This window comes from Camelus bactrianus, chromosome 11 (genome assembly GCF_048773025.1).
Source record: "Camelus bactrianus isolate YW-2024 breed Bactrian camel chromosome 11, ASM4877302v1, whole genome shotgun sequence".
NCBI classification, from domain to species: domain Eukaryota; kingdom Metazoa; phylum Chordata; class Mammalia; order Artiodactyla; family Camelidae; genus Camelus; species Camelus bactrianus.
In genome coordinates this window covers 28600753-28620169 of record NC_133549.1, presented here as the reverse complement: position 1 = coordinate 28620169, position 19417 = coordinate 28600753, and the positions used below count along the sequence as shown (strand labels likewise).

Sequence of the window (19417 nt, the reverse complement as noted above, 5' to 3'; positions counted from 1 at the left end):
AACAATCTGTTTGAAGACTCAAGTGACAGGACGGATACATGACAGAAGACATGGGTGGCACAGGCAGGACAGCTGAGAGAGGTAAGAGAGACAACATTTACTGATAATCTATTTTATGTCTGGAACTAAGGGTAAAGCAAGTGGATGGTCAAGGATGAGGGAGCTCCAGTTCTGGGAGGGTAAGACTCAGCATCTCTCCCTCTTTAAAACCATGTGTGTCTATGTGACATTTATGTGACCTTTTTGCTTTATCATGCACACAATAATGATTATGTGTGCTTTGTATATTTAATATATGTCAGATTAATTTTGTAGTGAATTTTATTTGGTAAGTACTATAAATTCCAGAGCTACACAATTGTTTTCATAGTTTCCTACTAAAATATCATGGCCTGAAACTTTTTTAAAATCTGAAAACTCCTTAAATTTGTTCCTCAGTGTAAGGGAAGCAAATTATCATCACCAAACCTGCATACTGCAACAGAATGAAATAAATCATAAACTGCCTTGTCTCCTTTGATGTAGGTAAACATATTTTTAGTATTGACGCTACCATTTCTTGCAAGATGATCCTAAGTTTTAAGCCTAATTTCTAATTTATTTGCTGTCACATCTTATGGGATTTTCATAAGGAATCTTTATAATTTTTAAAGAACAAACACTACCACAAAGTACCTGATTTATCCTATGAGCTCTTTTATTTTGCAAATGAGCTAATAAGCAGGGCACTGACCTAAGTGTCTAATTTTGATCCAAACCATCGTTGGCTTTCTAATAAGGTAGAAAGTAGCTTCTATGCAGGGTATTTGTTAAATTATTCTTTCCAATTATTCCTGGACATTCCAATTAAAAAGAAATTCCCTAAAAATAAAAAAAGTCATCAAATAGATTTGAATTTCTTCTTGTGGCACGATTGTGGACTGGTTACCTAAAAGGCATTCATAACTCTTTTCCCTTGCCTTCTACTTCTACTATGGCTGAAAAACTAAAATGATTCTCCATACTTCCTTATTGCTGGGGAAGGCCATGTGATTTTAGTTGTAGCCAGTAAGGTATAAATGGAGCTTCCAGGAAAACATAAAAAACAAAAAACAAAAAAACCTGACTGACGTATCTCTCTGTCATGCCTTAGACCTCACTCTTTTTCTTGAAAGGTGGATACCTAGGGGTACATTAGACATCTTGTAACCATGGGGACAAAACCTCCATGCTACAGATGCTGCAGGAGACAGCCAATAAGAGACATGCTCCTTGATTACAATATTGTTGAGCTGCCATACTAACCCAGGGCTTCTCATGCAAGACAAATAAGTCCTTTTCTTGCTTAAGCCACTATTTGTTAGATTTTGCTAGTACTTGCTGCTAATGCATTACAACTGTTCTTTCTCCACTCCGCCCTCCAACATTTGTGCAAATACCAGAAATTTAAAACTTTCCATCTATTATTGATCTTCTCCAATTTAACAGCATGATAAGGTACATTATGCTTTTAAAATACTTTAAAAAACTCAAAGGTATATTTAAAATATGAAATTAAGTTTCTTTCATTCTGTATATTCATTGAACCTGGTGGCTAATTTTGCTTGATAAATTTCAAAATTAAAAAAAAGATTTAAACCTGAAAATTTATTTGTACAAAGATAGCTTCTAAACATCACTTTTTAGTATACTTATTTTTTAATGATGTACTTTTTTCTAGACAAATTTGCAGTATATCCCAAATTATCAAATACTATTCTGTAATGCTTTATATAGTCTTGAAGAACACTCTAATTCTCCTCTCTAGAGTTATTAAATACAGACATATATAATTTCATGCCTGGAGACACTTAAGTGCTGCTGACATTTCTGACACCAGATGTAATCAGTAACCTAGAGTTCTTTCTCCAAAACTAACATATGCTAAGATCTAAAATTATAACTCAAGATTAAAATCTTACTAACCTTTGCTATAAAATATTAAAGCTGTCTAATCTCATATCTTTGCAAGTATAATAAAGGGAACTGAAAATGCCAATAGCAATGGCAGGTTATGACCATTTCATACCCAGACAAAATAATACTGCTTCTTCATGTATTTATTTCAGAACGAATTTTACTGCTGGTTATTTTATTTCTCTGAGGAGTTGCTTCAAATTGCTTGAGATGTATCTTAAAGGAAAGGAGGGGCATGAACAACCATGAAAGAAAGAGGAGACTTTCCTAAAAACCATTATTTTGGCCCTGTCATTCCCATGCCCCAAATCCCATGCTCCCTACTACTTTCATGCATTCAAACTGTGTGGATCAGTCCATCCTCCCTCTCCAGCTTACCTCTACCTACTTTCCCACATTCATCACATTACTTTATGTATTCCAAAAGGATTTCATACTGCTCAACTTTTATGTAAGAACGTTTACAACAATTATTACATAGAGAAATTGGAAACAATTTAAAATTCAAAGGAATATCGATAAAATACCATATAACCATTAAAAGTCATATTCTTCAAAAGCATGGCGATATGCTTATGTATCTATTTTAGAAATTGAGAATTGTGACTATTTTTTAAAATGCTATGAAGAGTAACGGACTATCTTAGAAATACCAAAAAGCACATTATAATTACTATAAAACAGCTAGGTAGTATAGTTCAAAAGTACATATTCACCAGTATAATGAAGACATAATAGATAGTTTTCCCAAATATTGGCTATAAATAATAATCATAGGGTTGGCTATACTGCCACCAAGAGTTAAATGTAATAGAAACAGCTAAATATTTAACTTATTAAATACACCTTTAAAGAACACAACAATAATTTATTCCTGCAAAAGACTACTGATGTACTAAATAGATCTTACCTCATAATAGACTAAAAGTAACTCTAGAGAGGTTTGAGGTTCTAAGAAGCACTCTTGGAATTTTATTATTACCAAACTTTTAATATTTCAGTATATGCTTAGTAAATGAAATAACTTTTCTTAAAAAAATTTTTAAAAGCCTGTAGCTTCCTTTAGGGCACACTTTTTTTTTTCTTTCCTATTTTAGCCATAAAATTCTGGGATTCTGTTTTCATTGTTAAACTTTATGGGCTTAATAAAGAGATTCTGTACACAACATTCTGATAAATGCTCTAAAGTCTTTAATAGACTATTAAATTTATGCAAACCAAGAAGCATGTCAATTTACTATTAAAACTGCTATGCAGAATATTCAGAAAACACCAATTCAGCTTTGGAAAAAAATTAGCTAATAACTAGTGACAATTTTTACTCATTTAGGAACAAAAGAACTCAAACCCAAGAATCCAAACAAGTCCAATTAAAACATGCTGAGGGTAAAGCACTGTTTTTACTTATTTTTAATCTTAGCACTTAAAATATTTTAAAAGCCCTTACATTTTTTCCAAAGTCTTAACAATTTAATGACAGTCTCTTTTGAGAGAGATCAAAAAAGAAACCTGAACTCTAAGTCCTTCACACACCAAAAAGTATGTCCCAAATCCATCTTCTTCTTTCCATTTCCTTGGCTAGCACCTACTTAAAGTAGCCAACATCTCTCCTAAATGCCTCCTAACTGATCTGATCTCTGTAGGTTTACCCTTGTCTTCCTAAAACCCTTTCTCTCTATAGGCAGACAATTACCAAACCTCTTTCCTGTGACAGCACCACAAAAACAGGGTCTTTTCTTGTCTTGAACTGTTTCCCCAGCATCTAACACAGTGCCTAGCACAAAGTAAGAGTTCATAAAATATCTGATGAATGCTCTGAATTTACATGCTAAGGTGTTTAGAATCGTTTCCTTCTAATTCCATAACTATGAAACAATTTTAAAGTTTTAAAATGAAAATTAGTCAGACAAGGTTTCTTATGCAAACAAGCAATTAATAGTACAGTTTTATGTGATTCATTTTATTATGGATATTTTGCAATAAGACTAAGTTAAGAGCTATTCATAATTATTTACACAAAAATAACTCTAGGATATAGAAATGTTAATAAAACATGACCAAAAATAACTCAGGACATAGAAATATTAATAAAACACGTATCGAATACAAACTTTATACAGATGTAAAAAACACAAATCCATTTTACCGTCTTAATAGAACTTCTTTGTTTTTCTTCCCAAACACCACTGCTCAGCTCAAGTGTGCAATGAATATTTGCCTCTCTGTCATAGGACCCCAAAATGAGTAACCTGTAGTATAAAAATAAAACATGAGATTATAACACCAATTATATGTATTAAAATTTTTCTTTCTGATCATTGTACCCAAATATAATAAATTACTCCATTAACAGAGAAAAAAATTAATCAAACACTTGGTACACCCTCTAGTGGAAAAGTGAAGCAAAACTAAAATTAGTAAAATCCCAGGACAAATGTTTTCAGCAGCTAAATCAAAGAAACAGAAAGTAGTATCTATCCATCTATCCATGAAATAAACAAATCCACCAGATATCTATACACAAGAGCTACAGATTTTCAAATCAGGCTGTTGAATTTAAAAAATAAGTTGCAGAGTGATGCTTATAGTATGATACCATCTCAGTAAACATTAAACACACACAAAATAGTACAACATAGTTGCTTATGAACACACGCACACATACACAAACTTCTCTGTCTACTAATGTGGCCTTGTACACACTATTTAACTTCTCTAAATCAATCTCTTTCTCTGGAAAATTCAGGGCAAATAAAGTACTTAACCTCTTAAAGCTATTGTGAGAATAAAAGACGATGCATGTAGGCATTTAGCATAGTATCCAGCAAACAGTCAGTACTCAGTTAAGTGTTCATTATTTCTATTATCTTGAAAACAATTGTCAAGGGATAGTTGTATTACCTGATTTCACTGTTTAATACTCAGATCTAAAAAGGAAATCTTGGGTCCAATCTTGAGATGATATAAAGCAGTCCTTACTGAAGGAAGAAAATGTTACCCATATGTTCAGCTTCTACATTATCTACCTTCTAAGGCAAAACATAAGTCTGCCAATATTTTTTAGGAGTAAGTTTGGGAATAACTTTAGCATTAATCAATATTTTGATTGCTACTCTATTACTTCATCTCTACATGAAGATCATAGGATAAGAGTAAGATAATGAAATAAAAGATAAAAGACATTAGAGTAACAAGAGAAAATTGTGTCCTAAGAATGGAGAACTCAAGCAAATCACGTTCATACCCCTCATAAACCAGCTTCATAAACTGAAAAGCCTGAATAAACTCATGGCGAAAAAAAAAAAGTCCCTAAATTTAAATAATTTTTAATCTTAAAAGGAAATTTAAACTTACTGCTTAACCAAATACATTAGGATTCATAATTATAAAACACTAAATTAAATGAGAATTTTCATTCATCAAAGCTCTGCTGCCACCATCCGTTCAAAAGGAAAAACTACCTAAAGGCCTTTACTGTCATGCAGAGCTAGTACTCCTTTACTGTATGCACTGGCTAGTACTCCAAAATTCTCAACAGATAATACAGGATTCAGGAATGAGAAAGCATAATTCTTGGAATCCTCCCCAGCGATTTTTCTGGCACAAGGGCACTGTCCAACCTGAGCCTAGCTCAGGGCAAGGGCTGTAGGAAAATGGTGGTGTAATTCGAGCAGCAGAAAGTTGAAGCCTTATGGGTCGCACATATTAAGAGGACAGAGTGCAAAGGCAGAAGAGCAGCTAGAAATTATGGGGAAATCCCTAGGGGCAAAGAAACCACAGAGAGGGTAAGTCCTATCGCTGTTCAAAGGCTCAAACGGCTGACTGCTAAATAAAGGAGACCCCCAGGGCACCAGTCTAAAAAGGCAGCAGTGGGAAGACAAAGACAAGAACATAAATATATGCTACTACTGGGAAGACGGGGAGGGTGGGAAGAGTAAGAAGACAAAGTCTGCAATTGAGACTAGGCAAGTTACCTGCCAACCAGAACATAAAAAATCAGTCACCCTCAGAACATAATAGAATCCAGGGTTGCTACCACTCATTGTCTACAATGGTCCAGTTTTCAAGCAAAGAAAATAGGAAAGTACAGTCAATGGTTGACAGGACAGGTAGTGGAACAGAAATTGACACCCAGTGGGCCCAGATGATAGATTTGACAGACTAAGACTTCAATGTAGCATTTATACATATTTTTTAAAAGAAAAAAATAGTACTCAAAGAAATGAACATCTTGTTCAAAGAATTAAAGGAAACATAATAATGAGTGAAAAGATAGGGAATCTCAACAGAGAAATGGTAATGATACAAAATTAATCTTTTAGAGCTGAATAGCATAATAAATGAAATTGAAAATTCACTAGATGGGCTCAATAGCAGACTGGAGATGGCAGAAGACTCAGTGAACTTGAAGGTAGATTATTCGATCCAAGCATATGGAGGAAAGAAAACAAGAGTTTAAAGAAACAAACTGAACCTCAGGGACCTACAGGGAAAATGACACAGCCCAACGTGTAATTTGAAATCCCGTAAGTAGAGGTAAAACAGAAAAAGGTTGAAAAAAATATTTGAAAAAACAATGTCCTTAAACTTCCCAAATTTGATTGAAAACATTAATGTACATATCTAAGAAGCTCACAGAAAGGGAAGCAGGAAAAAAAAATCACCTCTAGAAATAGTCAAAGGGCTGAAAGCCAAAGATAAAAGTGAAAACTTGGAAAGCAGCTACAGAAAAATGTGTTACACACATGGAAGAGGAACCATAAGGTTGATTGCTGACTTCTCATCAGAATATGGGATTAACATAATTAAAATATTGAAGGAAAATAATTGTCAACGTAGACTTCTATATCAAGAAAACTATCCTTCAAAATCCAAAGGAAAATAAATTTCTAGATAAACAAAAACTGAGAGAACTTGCTGCCAGTAGATCTAAATAACAAGAAATGCTAAAGCAAGTTCTTTAGGCTGGAAGGAAGGGATACTAGATGACAACTTTGATCTAAAGGAAGGAATGAAGAGCAAAAAAATCTTAAATATACAATAGATGTTTAAAAAGTTTCTCTCTTTTCTTCTTTTAATTTCTTTAAAAGACACATGACTTTGTAAAGCTAAAAATAACAGTACTGATGGGTTAATAACATATATAAATGTAATGTACAGGTTTCTCCTGCTAGCCAAAATTAGAGCATTTCTATGAAATCTTTTATAAGCAAAAATGGTGTAAAGTGAAGAAGCAATTACCTTAGGACACATCTTGCTAATAGATGTACAAAATAAATCAAGGTAAAGCACAGACACTCAAAGTTCAAAGCTATGGCAGCTTGATGCTGAGATTCTGAGTGTAGTTCACAGGAAAGGAGCTTGGTGGTGCCACTCTTACTGTTGCTAGGGTTCACAGCTGCCTCTCTAAAGGCTTGCTGTAAAACAAAGGCTGTATGACATGTTCTCTTTTCACTTTTTGTAGAAGGGAAAATCTTTGGATTTTTTTCAGTTAGGGAAAACAGATGCCAATGTAGGTCCTTCATAAAAATGAAGCAGCATAAAGCAAACTTTCGAAAAGTGGGGGATACCTGTATATGACAACACTAATGATGTGGGTCTAAATGGGAATAGACTATTGTGAGGTCCTTGTAGTTTACCGGAAGCAATACAATGTTAACTCTAAGTAGATTGGTTTTACGTTAAAGATGCATACTCTAATCCCTAAGCAACAACAAACACAGTGTAAAGCTATAGTTAGCAAGCCAACAAAGGAATCAAAATGGACTATTAAAAAATATTTGATTAACAAAACAGGAAGGATGAAAAGAAGGGACAGAGGAGCAAAAAAAAAAAAAAAAAAGATGAGAAAAAAATGGCAAAATGGCAGACCTAATAACAACCTCATTAATAATTACATTACGTGTAAATGAACTAAACACTTCAATGAAAAGGCAGAGATTGTTAAGAATATACATAAGAGCAAGAACCAACTGTTTGTAATATATAATACACTTTAAATATAAAGACACAAATAGACTGAAAGTAAAAGGTTGTAAAATACATATATATCATGAAAACAACATAAGAAAGTTGTAGCAGTTGTGTCAGTATCAGATAAAATTAATACTTAGACAAGGAATATCATGAGACAAAGAATTATACTCATTAAAGAGTCATTATGTCAAGAAGAAATATGTACCTAATAACCAAATTATTTTAAAAAAAAGAGATAAATTCATAGCCATGGTTGAAGATTTAAACAAACTCATTCAGTAATCGACAGAACTAGATAAAAAAAAATCAGTGAAGATCTGAATGACAGTACTGGCAATCTTCATTTTGTGTTAACTGCATGTCAGAATTGTGTCCCTGCTTTGCACTGTTCTGACAGGCAAGGTTTTGGTTAACACAGTGTCACTCTGAGTAAGGACAGTCTATATATATTTTTGTATAGTTTGTTTTGGAAGCATGTTAGTGCTCTACATATTAATAAATAAGAAACAAAGATAGAAAGGCAGGGGCGGTACCTGGAGACTGAAATTGAAAGCAAAATGAAACAAATAAATCCAACTATATATTTCAATATTTCAATGTGAACATAATCACACTGAAGGGGGAAAATTATTCTAATTTATGAATATAGTACTTGACCATATGCCCTCCATCTTGGGTAGGGTAGGGGAGAACTATAAATAAATCCTGAATTCCTTTTAGTAAGTATGTTCTCTCTACATATATGGACAAAGCAATTCTGAAACCATTTGAGACGCAGCACAAGATTGAGCAAATGGGTCAAAGTGCTGATGTTATTGGGAGCCAGTGTTTAAGGGGCATAAAAATATGAAAGGGGGAAGAACCAAGGCAAGGAACAACTCTAAGAGGATGAACTGGAATTGGAAGTTATCAGGTGAACTCATGATTTCTATATGTGTATGTGTACATATGTATGTATATATTTATAAATGTCTACACATACACATTATTTCCTAACTTTGTCCACTGAAAGGCCCAAAGAATATACGAAGTAACAATGAACATGCCCAATACCCAAATGTTGATTACTAATATCATTCTCTACTAAAAGGAACCAGAACTCTTTGCAAAAATAGGCGAGTCTAGGGCTGTGACAGGGAAGATACAAAATGAACCTGGAACAGCTTGTTATATATATGAGAAAATAATGAAGACCTCAAAAAATAAAAAGAAAAAAAGAAAAGAGAAAAAGGAAGAGGGAGAGAGAGAGAAGGAGGAGAAGGAGGAGAAGGAGGAGGAGAAAGCAAATGAAAAAGGCAGGGTCATGTCACAAGCATACAGGAGCCAGTTTGAAGAGGCTCCTAGTGGCCAGATCTGGCACCAAAATAATTAAGGATGGTAAAGAATTATAACCATTGGGGGGGGGGGAATTCATGAGTCCATGCTGTTGACAGATATTTTCAGAATATGGAAGGACTCCTGGTAATAATAGTAGAATGTCAACTGCTTTGGTTTTCTGTATTTGTGTTAACATCAAAAAAATTTTTAAATGTATTTTTGGAACCCAGTAAAACAAAACAACACTCTAAAAGCTGCTGAGAAAACACAGGCTTTAGAACAGTGTAAGTGTGACTCAGTGAAGAACTGACCTTAATTAGAACTTCCGTCTATAATTAGGACAGACTATCCTAAATACACTACTTAAGAGTACAGAACCCTCACACAACAAAACCTTATAGGCTTTGCCTTCACTGAGTATAATCTTTGTTTTTCAAAAATGTAACTGGTTGATAAAACTAAGGAAAACAAGAAAAGAGAAGAGAAATGGTATTTATTACATTATTCAATGCCTTTGACATAAAGATGTAGGTGACAAATCCCTCCTAGAATTTCTAGAATTTGAATTTCGTTTCCCCTGAAGAACATGCACAGTTTATCAAGAAATAAAAAGTAAGAACTCCATCAAGTTTCCTTTGCTGCCAGAAAATTGTTCTTCTCTATATAGTATTGTTTTTTATTTATCTTCTACATAATTGCACATGGGCATATGTTTTCTTTGCAAAGACCTAAAATCCTTTAAGATAGAAGATGGACTACAAATTATAAATTTAAAAACAATGATCTTAACATGATTGCAACAGTAATGTGAAATAATTTAGTCTTCTAATAGCAGTACTACAAATACAGCAATTGAGTTCTCTGGTTAAAAAAATCAGCTTTAGTCAATGCAAGAAAAAAAAGCAACTATTCAGAATGACTGCATTTTAAAAATTTGATAAAAGAATATTGTTAGAACCAATTTTTACAAACAAAATTGTGTTTCTACCCCCAAGTTTTATTTGGGAAATTGAAAACTATTACTTCATATAATTAGAAAAGAACTTCCCTTTACAGTGAGTGTGAAGCCCGTTCAAATTAATAAAATTCAAATTCCAGTTCTCACAACCAAATATATAAAAAAGACAGTTTTGTTTAAAGATTGATAAATACTATAATGATCATACTGAGACATAATAATAGAAGTTACCTCTACTGAAACCTTACTATGTGGTAGGCACTGTGGTTTATTTACCTATCTCCAATCACATTACCAGCAAAGTAGCACCCTTGCCCGTTTCACAGATGTGTAACTTGCCTGAGAACATATAACTATAACGGCACATAGCTAGGATGTGAACACAGCACTTTCTAACTCAAAAGCCAGTATTATTTCCACTTCATGTTGCCTTCTGAAGCATAAATCTTCCAGTTGTACAACAACTCCAGAATTTTCAGTAAATAGTTTCCTATGAATACTTCTAATTTGTTTCCTCATTGGCAAAATTCACTCTTAAAGCCTTATACCAGCTAAGCCTGATAAAAAATCTTCAGATTTCTCTGTAAGTCTGAAATTACTTCAAAATAAATAGTTAAAAAAAGTTCTCATGAAAACTACTTTATTATTTCAAATTAAACAGTTTAAAAAATAAAAAGAAAGACGTCCTCACACAAAACTATGATTGTCTGTAGGTAATGAGTATGATGTTCCATTTCATGGATTTGGGGAAAAAATTAAAGTTACATTCTTTTTACCTGATTCAAGGTCAAGTTCTAAAACAGTTAAGAAATAAACGTTCCTAAGAATATTAAGCTAAAACTATAACAACACTAAATGACCATATGACATTATAACAACTTAGACATGTTTAAATAGGTCTCGCTCAAGCAGGAGAAATGTGAACACGCGTGCCTAACCGCTAAAAATAGTAAACTTCAACTCATGACAGCACGCTAATTCAGAACAACTTTATCTACATACATACAGATGGTCTATAAAAATGACTGGTTTATGTGCTCTCAAAAACATGTTCATTCTAAAACTTTCTCCTATTTCTTTCAAACCTTGTCATATCTCTAAGTTAAGCAGTCATGATAAAAAATATCTCAAGAGGTTTTAAGCCTTTAAGTTTCCAAAACTAAAATAAATGATAAGCATTTTTTGTCCTGTCTCCAAAAAGGGACGAACTGTTATTTTCTCTACACTGTCATTTTCTTTCTATTTTAGAGATTACAATAAATCACATAAGATAAATTTATATTCAGAAGCAGGAAAAACAAGAATACTTTGACTATAGTAATATCTCCTCTTTAGCTTGAATCCTACAAACTTGGAATCTATCTGAACTGAGAGTTCTACTTTTATACTAAGAAAAAAGTTTAGAAGAAAAACAACATGTAAATAAGATCTTAATGAGAATATGAAAAGAATGTTTAGACTTAAATTTGAAGACAAAAAGCAGAGATGAGCTGAAAAGAGTAATTTATTCTCTCCTTCATTAACAATTTTAAGTAATCCTTAAACTGTATGAATAATAACACAACACCATAATACAAAGTAACTTTACATGGTCGAGTTTATAAAGACAGTGTCTAAAAAACTATTCAAATATTGTGTTTGTTCCCAAGATTAAGCTATCACCTGGGGAAGGATGCCGGCAACATAGCATGCTTTCCCGTTCAACTCTTTAGAAATACTGGTCTTTATTTTTAAATTTTCTCACCAGGGGATATAGTCACAAAAATTAAACAATATTATGAAAGCTTATAGTGAAAAGTCTGGCTCACACTTTCACCCTTGTTCATCATCATCATTAACCTAGCTCCCTCCACCTTTTTCCCTGTAACATTTTTTTTTTTTGGTTTCTTGTATATTCTTTCAGAGATTCATTATACAGTTCCTTATTAAAATAAAGTAAGATACAAATACTTCACAAATTGTAATGCTTTTCTTTGTGTCATTTATTTCAATTCAACATGACCTAAATAAACGCCTGACATTACTCTCTCAGTGCATCCATGCAGTCGTGGGTTCAAGGCTGACAGTGAGGCTTTAAGTGAGCAGTATCTCAGATAAAGCAAGAGAATGGGGAGCAAATGTGACAACAAAAGCTAATGCTTAAAAAGCCACGAGCAACAGACATATGATCAATCCGCAATCCCACCCGTAACACCAAGGCAAAAGAACTAGTTTTTGAAAGTTCCTAGCAAAGTACCTATTACACATTTTATATACTGTATTAAGCAAATACCTGTCCAATGAATCAATCGGTCACCTTCAAGGCTATCTTAGCAGGTTTGGAGATGGTTGGGTGAATAGGTATCTAGGAATTTATCTAGGAATTAACAGCAGGAGAGTCAAGAACTTTTGTCCAAAGCTGCCCTTCAAATGTTTAGAAGTTGCTATGATTATTTTGGAAAAGGTAATCAATGGTATGATTTTAATGCCTATAAATCTACAAGAAAATTCACTGGAAGTATCAGTCCAAAATTTCTGTAGACACAGGCGACTTGAAAATGTCCTTCCAAATGTTAATATGATGAGCCCAAATTATAATTAGATATTTAATGCCCATGTTTATCAGAGCATATTAGCTTACGTACTTCAAATTGAGACCTTATGTAGAACCATATTTTTATTGTATGTATCATTTTACTATGCACAGTCCCTCTTATACAATTTATAGCATATTTAGTCTTTCTTTGATACAGTAATCCCTTTTAAATGAGACTTTCTGACATAATGGTGCATAATACTGAGTCACTCCAAGACTTAAAAATTTTTTGGCATATTATTAGTATACTCAAAAATAACCTCACTATTAGCAAGGATACAAATACATTAGGTATAAAATAAATAAAACCTCTGCACTCAAGCACTTATTTTTATTATCAGCTGGAAACAAAAATAGAGTGATTAAGCGTCAAGTAAGTGGTCACAGAAATGTAGCATAAGGACACTGTATTGGAACGATCAGGAGACACATTAAGGGGGTAGCTTTTAAGGTGAACCAAGAAAAGCTGGTTTCAAGGAACAGAAAATGGTGTAGGGCCTTCAGCCAGGAAAACAGTGGCGCGTCAACACAAAGAGCTTGATATTTTAAAATATCTAAGGCAGGAAATGTTAACTATGGTCTATGGGCCAAATCCACTCCACTGTTTGTTTCTGTATGGCCTGTGGATTACCAATGGTTTTCACATTTTTAAATGGTTGAAAAAAATCAAAAGAAGAGAATTTTATAACACATGAAAATTATGAAATTCATAAATAATTTTTATGAGCATATGGCCATGCTATATCTATTCATTTACCTATAGTCTGTCTATGACTGCTTTTACACTACAAGGCAGAGTTAAGTACTTGCACAGAGACCATGTGACTCATAAAGCCTAAAATATTTACTAACTGGCCCTTTAGAGAAAAAGTTGACAACCTCTTCTTTTAGGAAGACCTATGTGGCTGAGGCACTTGTGAGTGAGGGACTGGGTGGAGAAAGAAACTCGAGAGGTAAGAGGGGCATGCAGGCCATGGAAAAGATTTGGGTCTAAACTCTAAGAGGAATATTCTAAGGGGAAGTCATTAAAATTTTTTAAGTGGGAAAGTGACAATTAGATATATACTTTGAAAAGCTCATTCTGGTTGTTACACTGGTAACCAGTGTTCGAAGATAAGTTAAGAGGCTAGTGTAGTAAGTAATTTAAGCGAAATATGAACACAGCTTAGACTTATGGGGATGGAAAAGTAAACTAAGGAGGCTGGGCAACAAGATTATTTCTGAGATTCCCTTCCAACTCTAAAATTTTAAGAATCAGGGGTTTACAAGTCTTGTTTTGCAACTTTCCAGGATATTTCCAATTATCACAAACAATTCTCAAAAGTGTTTATGCTATGAACAGCTTTCTAATAGTTAGTAAGAAATATGCCAACAGAGCATTACACATTTTAAAAGTCTGGAAATTACTGCAGAATAAATGATCCCATTAGAATGCTTTCTAAAATATAGTTTATACTTTTTGAAAGTTGTAACGGATTGCTTTTATGAAATTTATGATTAAAGAATTTTCAGACAGTACAATATAAATTAACACAGAGGAGGAATAAACACAAATACTGACTGCTTAAGTAAATTTTCACTGCATTTTCTTTCCCATAATGTAGTGATGACAAAGCAAAGAACATACCTGCTACATTCTAACAATGTAACTTTGAGGCGGCCTTCAGTAAGTGCCCATTGTTGTATATGGATATGCTCTTCTTCATCTTCTTCAAATCCTTGCGAGGTTTGAAATGGGAAAAACGGCTTAAACCTGACGAAAGTAAAGATAAATCTAAATCTCTGAATAATAAACACCACAGTTTAAAACATAATAACAAAACCTACCTGTAGGAAAGCAATACAAAACAAAATGAACACCTAATACTGCATGTGCCCTACAGAACCAAAGCTTCCCACACTTCCCCATAACTAGCAGCAGATGGCACCCAGACCTCCTGTTTTTTTGGCATGCCCTCATTGACAAGGCAGGACACCAGAACAAAGGAAAAGAAAATCTAAAGGCCATCAGTAGGTCCTGAAACTTGGGTAGGGCAGTATTCTTTCTGGACCAGATGGGAAGAGTCTTCCTACAGTAAAATATTAAAAGTCAGAACGCACTGTTCCAAGGAAACAATTTAATTGTATAGTGATTAGTATATGATAACTATAAAATAATAGTAATAGTAATAGTAATAATAATAATAATAATAATAATAATAATAATAATAATAATAATAATAATAATAATATAACAACAACAACAATTAACAGCAGCAAAGGTATGTATCAGAGATGTTTACTATTTGCTGGTCAATGTGCCAAAAGCTTTACATGCTTTATCATATTCAATGCTCACAATCCTGAGGGGCAATATTATTAGCCTCCCTCTCCAAATGAAAAAGGGGTTAGAAAGGTTAAGGAATTTGTTCAGCATTATACAGTAAGTGGCATAATCAGAATTCAAGCTAGTATGACTTCTTCAAAGCCCAAACTACGTAACACTTCAGTTACCTATGAAATTATTCAGGCTTTTATGTGCTCATTGTTAATACTCTTGGTTTTTATGGAGAAGTTTCAGTTACAAACTATAGGCTTAAAAAAACTTTAATTTGAAACATAATCTGTACTCATCCACGAAAGCAAAGGACAAAGAAAATGAGAGAAAACTGGGCTTGAGGGCCTGCAGTTTTCAATTCACTTCATACACTGTCACTAGATGACATTTGTCTGCTTAAAAAGCTTTAATGCCTTCTCACTAACCACACACTAAAAAGACAGTCAAAAGTTCTTGGTCTCACTTTCAAGGACTACCATAATTAATCTTTTCAATACTATTTTTCCTCATTAGAAACCTTCCAATCTAGGCAGTCACCTCATGTATCCAGAGGATACCCTGTTTTCAAGTATTTCGTACCAACAGGTTTCCCCCTACTCCTCAAAGCTTATCCAAACCCTAAACACGTTCTATAACTGGCTTTAGGTCCCAGATCGCAGCAGACCATATATACTGATTTCACTCTCTTATTCTTGCTGTCACTTAAACTGCTGGGCATTTATGTCTTGAAATCTCAAATGCAATCTGGTCTCAAAACTGTCTGTACCTTTCACACACACTCTAAAGACTGAAGTATGTGATGAGCTGATTTATAAAAATCTAACATTAAAAGTGAAATAAACATTTAGAAAATATGACAATTTATACTGAAAGATATGAACAGAGGGGGAGAAATACTGTTTTACAGTGTCCAATGAACAGGATCAAAGAAAAGACTTTTTAGGGAAAGCTCATTAGGTATACAGATAATGCTCAGTGCTTTTCTCCTGCTTCTGAACTAGATGGAAAAAAGAAAGCCCCCTTTGGTTTTTAATTTCCATTGAAATCATTTGATTCACACAGGCTGGCACCAAATTTTTGAGAAGAAAAAAATTAAGAACTATATCTATTATATTAATATAATGTTGTAGTTGAGTGTTTTTAACACATAAGGCTCCTGAAGAACATATAACTCTGTCATTGGATAAAAAAAATCACAAATATCACTATATACACTAGCAACTTTGAATATAATAATCCCAAGTTTGCTAAATCACAGCTGTTTTATTAATCAATTTTTCTTGTCAAGCATAAAGCTGAAATTCAATACAAATCTTTTTGGGTGTGACTTCCATGTTGTATGTAGTAAAATCTAATTTGGATTTAGTGATGCTTTGGGGGGGGGGTCTCCTAAAAGAATTTATGCATAAAAATAAACTAAAATCGGAAAAATGTATTCCATTTAATGTTTAAAATTAAATGTTTAAAAACAACACACTAAACAGTGGGATAAATCTATTTGTTCAACAAGCTAATAAACAGAACCCACACATTCACATTCTCTAAGAACACTTGGTTTTTCAAAACTTTAGTCCAAGCCTTTAAGTGTCTCATACCCATAAGGGAATCCTGACAGTGAAGGAGGCTTCTATCCCCCTCCCTTTCTACCCATCTTATCACAAAATCCTTCAAAATTCATTAGCCTTTATCTCCTGTTGAACTATCAACTTAAAAATGTCAATGTTTTCTCTAGTTTTCAGAAAACTAGATTTTTACAAGCTACCTGTACTTCCTCTTGTAGAAAACTTTCAAAACCAACCTGGAATTCAATCAATGTGACATACCATGTTAACAAATTGAATAAAAACCATATGGTCATCTCAATGGATGCAGAAAAAGCTATGATAAAATTCAACATCCATTTATGATAAAAAAACTCTCCAGAAGGTGAGTGCAGAGGGAACATAACTCAACATAATAAAGGTCATATATGACAAACCTGCAGCTAACATTCCCAATGGTGAAAAGCTGAAAGCATTTCTTCTAAGATCGGGAACAAGACAAGGCTATCCACCCTTGCCACTTTTATTCAACATAGTTTTGGAAGTCCTAGCTACAGCAATCAGAGAAGAAAAAGAAAGAAAAGGAATCCAAATTGGAAAAGAAGTAAAACTGCCACTGTTTGCAGATGACATGATACTATACATAGAAAATCCTAAAGATGCTACCAGAAAACTACTAGAGCTTATCAATGAATTTGATAAAGTTGCAGGATACAAAATTAATATACAGAAATACGTTGCATTTCTATACACTAACAACAAAATAGAAAAAGAAATTAAGGAAACAATCCCATTTAGCACTGCAACAAATAGAATAAAATATCTGGAAATAAACCTACCTAAGGAGGCATAGGACCTGTACTCCGTAGAAGACACTGATGAAAGAAACTGAAGATGACACAAACAGATGAAAGATACACTGTATTTTTGGATTGGAAGACTCAATATTGTTAAAATGGCCATACTACCCAAGGCAATATACAGATTTAATGCATCCCTATCAAATTGCCAATGACATTTTTCACAGAACTGAAACAAAAAAATTTTTAAATTTGTATGTAAACACAAAAACCCCAAACAGCCAAACCAATCTTGAGAAAGAAGAACAGAGCTGGAGGAATCCCACTCCCTGACTTCAGACTACACTACAAAGCTACAAATCAAAATGGTATGGTACTGGCACAAAAACAGCCGCACAGATCAACAGAAAAGGATAGGAAGCCTGGAAATAAATCCATGCACTTATGGTCAATTAATCTATGACAGAGGAGGCAAGAATATACATACAATGGAGAAAAGACAATCTCTTCAATAAGTGGTGCTGGGAAAACTGGAAAGCTACAAGTCAAAGAATGAAATGAGAACATTCTCTAATACCATATACAAAAATAAACTCAAAATGGATTAAATACCTAAATGTAAGACTGGATACCATAAAATTCCTAGAGGGAAAACATAGGCAGAACACTCTCTGACGTAAATTGCAACAATATTTTTTGGATCTGTCTTCTAGAGTAATGGAAATAAAAGCAAAACAAAACAAAACAGAACAAACCCCACAAATGAAACCTAATTAAACTTAAAAGCTTTGCATCGCAAAAGAGACCATCAACAAAACGAAAAGACAACCTACAGAACGGGAGAAAGTATTTGCAAACAACGAGACTGACAAGGGCTAATTTCCAAAACATACAAACAGCTCATACAGCTCAATATCTGAAAAACAAAAAACCCAGTCAAAAATGGGCAGAAGACCTAAATAGACATTTCTCCAAAAAAGACATCCAGATGGCCAACAGGCACATGAAAAGTTGCTTAACACTGCTAATTATTAGAGAAATGCAAATCAAAAGTACAAGGAGGTAACATCTCACACCAGTCAGAATGGCCATCATTAAAAAGTCTACAAATAACAAACGCTGGGGAGGGTATGGAGAAAAGGGAACCCTCCTACACTGTTGGTGGGAATGTAAACTGGTGTAGCCACTATGGAGGACAGTATGGAGGTTCCTTAAAAAACTAAAAATGGAGTTACCATATGATCCAGCAACCTCACTCCTGGGCATACATCCAGAGAAAACTGTAATTCAAAAAGATACATGTACCCCAATGTTCACAGCAGCACTATTTACAATAGGCAAGTCATGGAAACAACCTAAATGTCCACCAACAAATGACTGGATAGAGAAGATGTGGTATATTACTCACCCATAAAAAGAATGAAATAATGCTCTTTACAGCAACATGGATGGACCTAGAGATTATCATATTGAGTGAAGTTACGTCAGATAAAGACAAGTATCATATGATATCACTTCTGTGTGAAATCTAAAAAGATACAAATTCTATTTAACCAGACTCACAGACATAGAAAACAAACTATGATTACCAAAGGGGAAAGAGGCTGGAGGGATAAATTAGGGGTTGGTGATTAACAGACACATGTTAGTATATATAAGATAGATAAACAACAAGGGCCTACTAAATAGCACAGGGAACTATATTTAATTTCTTGTAATAACCCATAACGGAAAAGAATCTGAAAAGAAAAAATATGTATGAATGTGTGTGTATATAGATATACATATACACACACACACACACATAAATATATATATAAAACTGAATCACTTTGTTGTACATCTGAAACTAATATTGTAAATCACTACACTTCAATTAAAAAAAAACAACAACTTGGGAAGATGTACTTCTATCATGATAGTATGAGAAGCTCCACCAACCTGCTCCCCCATGAACCTGGTGAAAATTATTTAAACAAAAATTAAAGCCTCTGCAAA

General features: G+C 33.7%; 1 protein-coding gene across 1 annotated transcript in view; it reads right to left on the bottom strand.

Moving 5' to 3' along the window:
- PDZD8 (PDZ domain containing 8) overlaps positions 1-19417 on the bottom strand; it is a 68739-nt gene that overhangs the window by 29658 nt on the left and 19664 nt on the right. Inside the window, exons 2-3 of the mRNA XM_045506567.2 lie at positions 14389-14514; positions 4082-4184 (exon numbers count right to left, since the gene is read on the bottom strand). Of these exons, the coding sequence (XP_045362523.2) occupies positions 4082-4184; positions 14389-14514 (229 nt within the window). The remainder of the gene's footprint in view (positions 1-4081; positions 4185-14388; positions 14515-19417) is intronic.